This window comes from Lissotriton helveticus, chromosome 6 (assembly GCF_964261635.1).
Source record: "Lissotriton helveticus chromosome 6, aLisHel1.1, whole genome shotgun sequence".
Classification (NCBI taxonomy): Eukaryota; Metazoa; Chordata; class Amphibia; order Caudata; family Salamandridae; genus Lissotriton; species Lissotriton helveticus.
In genome coordinates this window covers 580,264,426-580,276,758 of record NC_136067.1, presented here as the reverse complement: position 1 = coordinate 580,276,758, position 12,333 = coordinate 580,264,426, and the positions used below count along the sequence as shown (strand labels likewise).

The 12,333-nt window shown below is 46.7% G+C and overlaps 1 protein-coding gene across 2 annotated transcripts in view; it reads right to left on the bottom strand.

Annotated features, from left to right (window-relative positions):
- The window catches only part of COL19A1 (collagen type XIX alpha 1 chain), a 2,464,374-nt gene that overhangs the window by 253,944 nt on the left and 2,198,097 nt on the right, over positions 1-12,333 (bottom strand). For both annotated transcript variants that reach the window (XM_078648013.1, XM_078648014.1), the window contains 2 exons: positions 9,878-9,931; positions 3,348-3,392 (listed from right to left, as the gene is read on the bottom strand). In XM_078648013.1, the coding sequence (XP_078504139.1) occupies positions 3,348-3,392; positions 9,878-9,931 (99 nt within the window). The remainder of the gene's footprint in view (positions 1-3,347; positions 3,393-9,877; positions 9,932-12,333) is intronic.

Below are 12,333 nucleotides of genomic sequence, written 5' to 3'. Positions count from 1 at the left end.
TTAAGACAGGCAAAGTCCTTTTGTTGTGAAGCCTTGTGAGTGCAGCAGGTGCCGTCCTTATGAATGCTGTCCTCTCTTTTGCAGTACAAAGGTTCAGCAGGGCAGTCCTTCTTCTCCAGACTTTTCTTTTGGTTCTTTGAGAGTCCTCAACACCAGCCTAGAGTCCAGAAGCTTGATTTGCTTCTAGGAGGTTTGAGACTCCAATTCACACAATGTACCTTGTCAAAACTTTTAAAGTCCAGGTAAAGCTGGTCAGCTGCGCTCGTTTTGATAGATTTGATGAAAAATAAAAAACTGACCACTTTCTAAAAGTGGTGTTTTCTAAAACACAATTTAAAAACCACCTTCACTAAAAGATGTGTTATTAAATTCTGAGCTCAGGGAGCCTAAACTCCATTGCCCTTTCGTTTCCCAATTAAAAGTTACACTTGTAAAATGTTACAAGGTAGTTTCAATGATCACCTAGATAAAAGACAGCCTTTCAATAGTGAAAGACGAAATGCACAGAATTTCACTATCAGGACAGGTAAAGCTCACTTCTACATGTCCACTGCAAACTGCCCATGGGGCTACCTTGGGCCTTCCTTAGGGGTGATTTGCATGGCAGAAAGGGGAAGGTTAGGAAATGGCAAGTGGGTGCATTTGTCAGGGTGACATGGCAGTAAAAACTGCACGCAGACACTGCAGTGGCAGGTCTGAGACACCTTTGAGAGGCTACTTATGTGGGTGGAACAACCAGTGCTGCTGGCCCACTAGCAGGATGTGTACTACGGGCACTGGGCACACGCAGTGCTCTGCACTAGAGACTTACTAATAAATTAAATATACCTATCATGGAAAACTAATCATAACACAATTTACGTGGAAAGCATATGCACTTTAGCACTGATTAGCAGTGCTAAAGTGCCCAGAGTCCTAAAAACAATGAAAATGGGTCAAAAACAGGAGGGCAAAAAGTCTGGGGATAAACCTGTCAAAAATGCCAGGTCTAACAGTTTCCATCACTGGTATGATATATTAACACTAATTAGATCATGCATGTAAAATTAAATGAGAACATTCTTTTATCTCCAGCATCACCTTCAATCTGTGTGATCACCATCTCCCAAAGGTATCTTCAACCTAAGGTGATATCATAAATCTGTACGCCATGCACATGAGAAGAATATAAAACCAAGTATAAAACAAATAATGGGATTCGAAACAGGAAAAGGTCTTGCTGTGGGATCAGCAATGTAATGAACAATACACGACAACCCATGTTGACATGAACACCTGAGAATATTAACAGACTGCTATCACACTAACCAAACATAAGGCTGTGATTAGGAAGGAACAATACCCTCCTTTGCTTTAAGTTCCAATAAAACCATTCATAAGGAGTTTACAGATATTGGCTACTTAACAGCCCTGTTTCTATTTAGAAATAAGCAAGCTAAAGAATGAGGATTTGTGATTGTTATGCTGCTGTTTTCCTGTATTTCTATTGTTAATTGAAGCTGTTCTCCTTATGATCATGTAATGACAGTAAAATACGTTTCATATTGGCTGTTTTTAACCTGATATGCGAGAAAGCCTCTGAGCCCATGTCATAGACAAATCAAAGAATTTCAGGACTTGTTGATATTTCCAGTACGTCTAAAACATTAGCAACGTGTCGAATCGATGGCTCTGATGCCTCGGGATACAACCCTTTAAGCATCTCAACTCAGTGAATGTCAGTTCACGTTCTTACCTTCCCCCTGACAATCAAACAGATCATGAACACGTCACTTGCACCTACGTCACTGCAAAAACACATTTGATTGGTTGCTGCCTAGGCATTTGCAATGATAGGATGTAATGATACATATATTTCCTAAACAACCTTGGGAAGATTAAACTGGGCAGTGGAAATCAAGCTGTAGTGCCTCATTTGTAGGAGGGCTGCACCCAAAACACAACAGTGCCCTCATCACAAATCGGATACACTGCTTTGTGTTGCACCACCGTGCCCCCCTAATGTGGCGCATCCAGTGCAGAATGGCACAGTGCATCTGACTACACTAAAAATGCACTGCCCTCAGTGCAGACACATTGCAGCACATCAGTAAAAGACAGGGCTGCAGGTGGAAACTGTAGCTCCATCTTTCAATGAAGACAGACCAGTTTGGTCAGGGCAGGGATTTCTGCAGGAAGATGCATTGTGTTGGGGTATTCATGTGCTGGGCGATGAAATGGGTCCCCAGATCAACATCCCAAGAAATGCCATGGGGGCCAACTTGTATCAAGCACACAATCCATGCACCTCCATGCAGCTTCTCTTCTATGGCGCCTGCACTTATAATACAGCAAGAGCACAATGGCAAAGGATACCTTTAGTCGCAGGGGGCAACAGCACCTGACAAATGAGAGAAAGTCTCCCTGTGGCTGTGCTGGTGCACATCTTGTCCATACTACAGAAAGCGCTGTACAAGTGTCTGTGTCCCCCTCTGTAATATGAAAGATGCTCAGAAGCACAAGCAACAGGCCCACATGCTCACTGCGCCCGGGCACTTTTTTTATAAGGTTCCAGAAGTTATGGCCACCCTCCCACGCGTTCTTCTGCCCCATTTACAGGGCAGCTGACAGCAGGTGAATTGAACAGCAGGACTTCGATTGGCTGCACCCTCGAATGCGTTATGCGTTGGTTCTGGTGCCACGAATATGCCACAGAGTTGATAGGTACCTGTTCACCTCTGTTTTCAGATGGTATCAAATCGCAACTAGATTGCCACCCAATGCATGGTGACCTTTTTCGGGCCTGCCTGCCAATTTTTCTGATGTGTTGTGAGAAAACTCCTTACAAGTCAGGGGCACCTGCAACGTGGGTTATGGAGATGGATGTATGACGTTACAATGCATGCTTTTACCACGCATGCTGTTACAACGCAGTTTTTACAACGCAAACCTTTACAACGCATAGCGCTTTGGGGTGCTGGATAGTGAATAGTTTAATTTACTATTCCAACTCCAGTCCACGTGGACACTAGGGAAGGTGTTGGATAGTAAATTAAATCTATTCCCTTTCCTAGAGCGTCCCCCAGCGCAATGCGTTGTAATGGTTTTCGTTGTAAAACCTGCGTTGTAAAAGCACTGCGTTGTAAAAGTTTTGTTGTAAAGGATGTTTCCCATGGAGATGTCCCTTCGGTACTGGGTACATTCCTAGCACCTACAATTGTTTCCTACAATCCCACTATGCCACCCAAGCTTGGAGGAACTAGACCATGTGGAATATCTTCAAAGGCATTGTTGTTTAGTTAAAATCGTATACCTGAATGCAAAAGGTTGTGCAATAGCACTCAAAGTAAAAATAAAATACATCTTACTGGTATGCCGGGTATGCCAGGTGGACCTACTTGTCCTCGGTCACCCTAAAAAGAAAAGGAATACGGTATTTGTTATCTCTAAGACCAATGAATCACAAATTGTAAAGCAGATGCATTCGTTTATGCTAACAATAAATAGAGGAGAAAGTCTGTAGGAAAAAATCAAGGCAGAAACAATAACACTGGAGCCGGGCACCGCGCGGAGCCTTCCGTCAGCCTGAAAGCTCCAGGCTCTCCCGCTCGCGCAGCTCTGATCTTTGCATTGGGGGGTGCAGGGGGAAATGTTTCGGAGGGCGGGGGATGTGTCATCAAGCGCTGCAAGGGAACGGCTCTCTACACCTGCCACTGTGCGGACATCCGCGGTCCCACAAAAGGCAGGCTCCGCTGCGCCACAGACATGTTCGAATCCGTCTGCGAGTTTCGAATGTGTCAGTGGTTTCATCGTGTTTTAAGAAGTGCTCCTTAATTGCACCGGAGGAGGGATTGTCCTCCACTCTTCATGGTGGGAAATAAGCTGTAGCTGCCTGTCCTGAAAGCACAGCTGTGCTGCGCACAAGGTGTTCTGCTAGGCTCACAAAATCCAACATTCGCGTATGTCTGATGTGGTAAGATTTTGAAAGGATAAACTCTTAGCATGCACAAAAGTTAAAGGATATTTATTTGTATTTACCGCTTTTATAGCATGCGTACGTGCTCTGAATTAATCTGAAGGTGAGCAGTGTGCACGTGATATGGGTGGTCCCTCAGTTCTGTATATGTGCCACTCTTCCAGTGTCAGGCCTGCCACAGAGAAGCCTAGGTTACTGCTTCACTGGGCAAAGCATTCAGCTTGTCGAATGGAGGGATGCCTTGGGTGAAGAACTGCAGGGTCAGTCACCACAGGACTCGTGTAAAGGAGGTTTAACACCTTCAACTTGATTCTGGCTCTCACGGGTGGGGGGAGGGAGGCAGAGGCGCAACTAGAGCCAAATTTAAACGTTCGGGTGTGGCTGTGTGTGTGCCTGGGATGAGACAGATCCCGGGCTGCCACACACGAGAGGGGGTGGGGGGTGGGATTGGGGGGGCTGAAGCCCGGTGAGTCCAATGGGTGTTGGGTGCCTGGAGGGAGGAGGGGGTGTGGTAGAGGAGGCCATATGAGTCAAGGCTGTCGGGGTCTTTCTTTTCGTCGTATTTTTTTACAGGTATGGCCAGGGTTGGTTTGGGATTGAAAATCGGCCGGGGCAAGCAAAAAAAAAAATCGGCCTACATTTGCATAATGCCTTTCATCAAATCACTGTTTTGGCGTAATCTTATATAAAAAAGTGGGGTAACAAAAATGCATGCGTTAGTTCACACTGGTGAAACACACCTGTAAAGAAGTTAGGCCACTTCTATCAGGCCCACTGCCCCCGCTCATTATGTGCACACATTAATGGGCCGGCCCTGGGAGAGAAAGGGGGTGACACCTCTTCCTGTTGCTAAATGGAGGTAATGGGCGCCCATCTGCCTTTTGAAAAGCCACTCAGGCACCCACTGGGCCGCTGGCTGTATTCGAACAATAGAGAGAGCGCCCATATAGTTCAAGTTCAAGTTCGGGCATTTATAGAGCGCACTACTCACCCAGAGGGTCTCAAGGCGCTAGAGGGAGGGGTTCACTGTTTGTCGAATAGCCAGGTTTTCAGTTCTTTTCTGAAGGAGATGTGGTTCTGAGTAAGGCGGAGGTGGGTGGGGAGTGAGTTCCAGGTCTTGGCAGCCAGGAAGGAGAAGGATCTGCCACCCATGGTGGATTTTCGGATGCGCGGGACTGCGGCGAGGGCTTGGTTGGATGATCTTAGTTGGCGGGTGGGATTGTAGAAGGATAGTCGGGTGTTGAGGCATTCGGGACCTAGATTATAAAGGGCCTTGTGGGCGTGGGTAAGAAGGCGGAAAGTAATTCTTTTGTTGACGGGAAGCCAGTGGAGGTTTTTTAGGTGTTCGGTGATGTGCTCTTGGCGCGGGATGTCTAATATGAGTCTCGCTGACGCGTATTGGATGCGCTGAAGCTTTTTCTGTAATTTTGTTGTAATTCCGGCGTAGAGTGTGTTGCCATAATCCAGTCGACTCGTGACCAGTGCATGGGTGACAGTCTTTCTAGTCTCGAGGGGGATCCAGCGGAAGATCTTTTTGAGAATGCGAAGGACGTTGAAGCAGGAGGACGAGACAGCGTTGACTTGTCTGGACATTGAGAGAGAGGAGTCTAGAATGAAGCCAAGGTTACGTGCATGGTCTGTGGGTGTGGGTGCTGAGCCCAAAGCGGAAGGCCACCAAGAGTCGTCCCAAGCTGAGGGGGAGGATCCTAGGATGAGCACCTCCGTTTTGTCTGAGTTGAGTTTTAGGCGGCTCTGTTTCATCCATTCGGCTACTTCTTTCATACCTTCGTGAAGATTGGTTTTGGCGGTGTTGGGGTCTTTGGTGAGGGAAAGGATTAGCTGGGTATCGTCTGCGTAGGAGATGATGTTGAGGTTGTGTTGACGTGCGATGGAGGCGAGAGGACTCATGTAGACGTTGAAGAGGGTGGGACTGAGTGAGGAACCTTGAGGTACACCGCAGATGACTTCGGTGGCCTCTGAGTAGAATGGGGGGAGTCGGACTCTCTGGGTTCTTCCAGCTAGGAACGAGATGATCCAGTCCAAGGCTTTTCCTTGTATGCCGATGTTGTTGAGGCGTTGTATGAGGGTGCTGTGACAGACAGTGTCGAAGGCGGCGGAGAGGTCGAGTAGAATGAGGGCCACTGTTTCTCCGTTGTCCAGGAGTGCTCGGATGTTGTCGGTCGCCGCGATGAGGGCGGTTTCAGTGCTGTGTTTGGCTCGAAAGCCGTTCTGTGAGGGATCCAGGGAGTTGTTGTATTCAAGGAAGGCGGCGAGTTGGCTGTTGACGGCTTTCTCGATGACTTTGGCCGGGAAAGGTGGAGGGATATGGGTCGGTAGTTTTTCAGTTCTGAGGGGTCTGCTGTGGGTTTTTTCAGAAGGGCGCTGAGTTCGGCGTGTTTCTAGATTTCTGGAAAGGTGGCAGAGTTGAAAGAGCAGTTGATGACATCGCGGAGTTGGGGTGCGATGATGGAGTTAACTTTGTTGAAGATGTGGTGGGGACAGGGGTCAGAAGGCGAGCCAGAGTGGATTGAGTTCATGAGGCGAATGGTGTCTTCAGTGGTGATTGGGTTCCAGGCGCTGAGGTTGTTAGTTGGAGGGGTGGGATCTGAAGGGGGTGGTGCGGGTTGATCACTGGGAGTATTTTTGAAGCTGTTGTGGATGTCGGCAATTTTGTTGTAGAAGAAGGAGGATAGCGCGTCGCAGAGGTCTTGTGAGGGAGTAATGTCGTTGGATGCTGCGGTAGGGTTGGTGAATTCTTTGACGATGTTGAAGAGTTCCTTGCTGTTATGAGAATTGTTGTCGAGACGGTCCTTGAATGCTGATTTCTTGGCGGATCGAATCAGTTGGTGGTGTTTGCGGGTGGCTGTCTTGAGTGAGGCCATGTTGTCTGAGGTTGGGTCTTTTCTCCAACTTTTCTCCAAGGTGCGGCATGTCTTCTTGGATTTTTTAAGGTCATCATTGAACCAGGGAGCCTTTTTGCTGGATGATTTCAACTGGTGCTTTTTCAGGGGTGCTAGTTCGTCCGCACTGTGGGTAATCCATTGTCTGAGGTTGGTGGCCGCTTGGTCTGGGTCCATTGCTAGGGTGGGAGGGTTTTGGTTGAGTGATGTGAGTAGTTGGTCGGTGGTGATTTTGTTCCATTTTCTCCGGGGAATGGGTTGTGGACGGTAGTGGGACAGGGTGGTTTTGTAGCTGAAGTGAACACAGCTGTGATCAGTCCAGTGGAGAGCTGTAGTGCGGTCGAAGGAGATGTGCTTGCTGGAGGTGAAGATAGGGTCGAGCGTGTATCCGGCTATATGGGTGGGGGTGTCAACAAGTTGTTTGAGTCCGAGATTGGACAGGTTGTCTAGAAGGGTGGTGGTGTTGCTGTCGAGTATGTTTTCAAGGTGGTAGTTGAGGTCTCCTAGAAGAATGTAGTTCTCGGAGGCGAGGGCGTGCGGGCTGATGAAGTCTGTGATGTCGTCGCTGAATTGAGTTCGGGAGCCTGGAGGTCTGTAAACGAGGGTGCCTCTAAGGGTGGTCCTGGGGTCGGTGTGGATCTGGAAGTGGAGGTGTTCGGCGGATGAGAGGTTGTCGTCGGAGCTGGTTGTGATTTTGATGGTGTTTCTATGGACGATGGCGATGCCTCCACCAGTTTGATTGGTGTGGTCTTTTTGGATAATCTTGTAAGCGTTCGGTATGGCTATGGCGATGTCAGGGGCAGAAGATGCATTCATCCATGTTTCGGTAAGGAAGGCAATGTCAGGTGATGCAGTGTCGATCAGGTCCCAAAGTTCAGTTGCATGTCTGTGGACCGAGCGGGTGTTCAGTAGGATGCATTTCAGATGGTTGCGTTCGGAGATGAGTGTGGGGGAAGTGGGTTTGTCGAGGGTTCTAAGGCAGTTGAATTTGCAGGAGAGGCAGGCGAATGGGCCGTGGGTACGTCCTGGGGTAGCATAGCAGCAAAGTGGAGTGCGGCCGGTGTTGAGAGCGAGGAGAGTTGTGGCATCATATGTGAGTCTAGTGGGGTGGGGGCGGCGGGGACCAGGGGGTCTGGCTCTGGGCGCGGTCCAGGCGCGGACGGGCGTAGACGGGCTTACCTTTGGCGCACCTTCGGCGCGATTGGGGCGCGACCGCTGCGCGTGAACGCTGCGCGCAAAAGCATCTGTCATATATGGATAGTGGCGGGGAGGGGCGAGGGAGGGTCAGCTGGGAGGCGGGCCGGGCTGTGGGGGACGGGCTCTGAGGCAACCACAACAACAAGTAAGATGGCGGCAGTGAAATGAAACGAAACTGGAGGTAGGCTGGAGCACAGGCAATCAGCAATGGCTATAGTTTACTTTGCAGCGGTCTATGCAATGCACAGTCAGCCTAGTGGTAAAATCGCGCTACAGTTATGAAAAGCGCGACTCAAGCGCTCTATTCAATGACCCCAAAAGCGCTAACAAATTCAAATACAATTGTTTGGAGTTCTAGAAATCGGCCCCAGACTGCTAAAAAAAGCTGCCCACAGCAGGAACTCGGACACTGCCCCCTCGGGCATTGCCTGAATGCCCGCGTTACCAATCCGAAGCTGGGTATGGCTATATGTTATGCACTTTTTATGTCTGTTCAGATGGTACTCTAGAATCCAGTGTAAAATAAGCTACAACAGTCAATATTCTTGTTGACAATTGGTTCCTTTCCTGCAGAATGTAGTATGTGGTCAAAGTGGGATCTGTTGAGCTGCCTCAGTTGTTTGGTAGCAGGTTTACCTGGGTATTTAAGATGTAGGCCAATATTTATTTAGAGCCCATAATACTTAGCACTGACAGAGATGGTGGCGAAGCGCTTGAAGATTGAGATTTTAGGATTTTAATTACACTATGTAGAAGGGCCTTTATTTTGTGTGCTCAGTTGTTTAAGTGCCTGCAGACCATCTTTTGGTACTGCCAATAATCGATTTCTGTCACTGGACTGGTCTGACGTGGCATGATGTAATACAGCTGCAGAGCACGATGGTGGTTCTTAATAGCAAAAGGTAAATGGTCCAAGATGGTGGAAAGTCCCCGAGGAACTCTGGTTTTAGGTTGTTTTAAAATATTTTAATAATTGTATTTTTATCTGTGCAATGTTGGTATGTGCAGTTTAAAGACCAATTGGTCATAATAAACTTATCTTTGAACTGAAAAAAAAAACTCTGGGTTAATCCGCAGAAGTGAACTGTATGGATTTACTGAGCACCCGCTGCTAACGTAGGTACACATAAAGACACTCTGTCTGGAGAGAGTCCAGTGAGCAACCTGGCTCCTCATAACAGTAAATTCAGCAGTTCAAATGTAGGAAACAGCCACAGATATTAGTTTCAGTACTGCATTCTCGATGTTGTTCTTTAAATGCGTTAGTATTGTTATTCCATCACTCAGGTGTTGTGAGGAGACACCGCGTGCATGCTAATAAAGCACTCAGCACGTGGGTCAACTGTGGAGGCGCGTTTATTAAAAGGGTCATTTCTGGAGAAGCACTTTTCTCCAGAAGGCGTCGTTCCTGTTCTCTCTCAGGTATTCACAATGCCATCTTCAGCTTGTCAATGTGGGCATCTATGCGTGAGGGTGAGGGGGCACCGACAACCCGTGCCACAAGAGGACATCTCTCTTGATAGGCCGGTAAATACTTGCTAAAAATTGCTGCCTGATTTATACAATGCATGTTGGTCAGAAAACACATCACTCCATGAACAATACCAACAACCGTCAAATGACTGCCAGCCAGCCTTTTAAGCAAAACCACCAGTTAGGAATTCTTGGCTAAGGCACCAGCGGATTATAAAACGCACGGGAGAGAGCAGAAAATTGCGAGTTGCTTGACGCGTTCTTTGAATACAGTAAATGATTGTGCCTAATAAACATTCAGCTGAAAAGCAGAAGAAAAGCGGAGAGTGGTTATTTAACAAGTGTGACCTACCTTCTCTCCTGGCAGGCCTTCCAGTCCTGGTAACCCCATCGGGCCTGGTTCTCCCTGGCACAAAAAAGACTTCATGTTAAATACTGCATCCAAACGAAGACTTTCAACGTGTCTTTTTTTAAAAGAAAATTCAAAATTGTGTTTGTTTGTTTCTAATTGTCACCTAAGAAAAAGATGAGAGTGGCAACAGGTAACAACAGCCAGTTCTATACACTGGGCAAGGAAAGGTGATACGCATGGGCCAGTTCTATACACTGGGTAAGGAAAGGTTATATGCATGGGCCAGTTCTATACACTGGGTAAGGAAAGGTGATATGCATGGGGTTGAAAACGTTTATTGCATTAGGCTCATGATAATTCATTTACTGTATTTGTCTCTCCTTCAGTATTTATTCGGTTTCTGAGATAGCTCTAGCCTCGCATTATTGAAGGACTGATGTACAAAGCCCTTCAAGTGGTCACAATTCCTGAGATTTGCAAAATAACTGGGTTTTGTGATGGCAAAAGGGATTTTTAAAATATTCAAAACATTTTTATGTGTCATAATAGTCTTTCCAACTCATAAAAGGGCTTTTGTGATCCTTTCTGAATCGCAAACAAGAAAGGGCGTGAAAGAGGCGCCCCATCCTATTTCTGAATTAGATTGTAATGTATGAATGGCTTGTGAATGCAGTTGTAGTCAGAAACCAATGATGAGCTACAAAACGGAGCTGAGATGGTAACTTATTTAAAAATTATGTCTGCAGCGTTGGGATGAGTAACTTGGATCCAAGGGACTACTACCTGCTTCCCTCTGATGTTTTCCTTTAAAGGAACAGGTGCTGCTTTAAACAAAACATATTTGGGTATGGAAATACAAGGTTGGTGGTCTACTGTTCCTTGTAGACCAGCATCCCTGTTTTTGGAGTCCATCACACTGGGTTGCAATTAGCAACTTGCCTTATTAATATCATTTAGGCAAGTTGTTCTACGGCCCCCTATCACTGGAGATTTTGTGAAACACCATGTGAGCACATAGATTGTAGATAGATGGTGCACAATTTGCTAGTATCTGCCCTGCTGCATTTTTCAGGTCATTTTCTTGAGCCAGTTTATATGTACTGAAAATACCTTAGCACCGACCCACTAAATATCTTTGCTTGGACTGGCCATCTGGGGACACTTCTCACCTTCACCTTCTCTAGTTTGAAGACTTCTAGAGTTTTAGGTATTAGTTCAAAGTCATCACTTCTGCCCTTTCTGTCATTCTCATTCCCTGCTTCTCTTTAGCGAAGATATGGACTATCAGTGCTGCTAACTTACTCTCGAATTGACACTGCTATTCTCCTTGACACTCTTAAAGGGTTCGAGCAGTAGCGGCACCCCCCCCCCCCAAGCGCCTTGAGACCCTCCGGGTAGGTAGTGCGCTCTATAAATGTCCTTGATTGATTGATTGATTGATAAATCTACCAACGAATTGTCAAAGAATCACTCCTTCCTTTCTCTGGTAATTGTGAAGAGCTGGTCAAGTCAAACACCAATTTAGGGCATTCGAGTCAAACACCAATTTAGGGCATTCGAGTACTAGAAGCAGCGGTTACCGAACGGGTTGGTGAGGCGGGGGGATTGAATGGAGTAAAAAAAGAACTTACCTGCAATGGACAACGGCTGCTTCTCCTCCATCCTCTTTATTTTCCGGTCCCAGTACCGGCCGTCAGCAGCAGAAGAAAGCCCCTGCAAAGCAGCGTTGTGATTGGTCTGAGCACCGTGGTTCGGCGCTCAGATGGGTACATGTTCCTCACCAGGTTGTGTGATCTTACAATTCCTAGCAACCAAAAACCTATCCCTCTTAACTTTCCTAACTATAATAATTGAGAAATTGGTCAACAGACATCTTTTCATTCTTAGAGACCAATTTTTTCCTTTACAGTGATGAAGCAGTCATTCATGCCTTGCATGGAATAGAAGCCCTTTGAGTGATTGAGGGTGATCTTCATATGATTTTTAACGGAGAAGGAAGAGCAGTGCTGATCCAACTGGATATCAAATGACTTGAGCTCATTGTGATACTGCATTCCACATGACTGGGGTCACTACTTTTAATACTATGTGATCTCTACTTCTTTAATCACTGACTGATCCCTACCTCCCTTTCAGTCTTTCTCTGCATGTCTTCTGTGTGGCGTTCTATGTGGTATTCTGCCTGGCTCTTCTCTGAGCCACACCCTCTTTAATCTCTACCTGTCTTATACACTCTTTTGCATTCTCGCTCATGTCCTATATGGATGTTATCCAAATGTTCATACCGTTCGATGATATCCGATTCCCTTTCTGTGCCTGGACTGTCTGCATTTAGTATCCATCTCCTCATTCAGAAAGCCTCTGCTCAGCTCATTATGGGGTTGTCTCTCCATTTTTCTGTTACTTGTTCTACTCTTCAGTGGCTCTCTTTTGTCAATCCATCAAAATTCTCTACA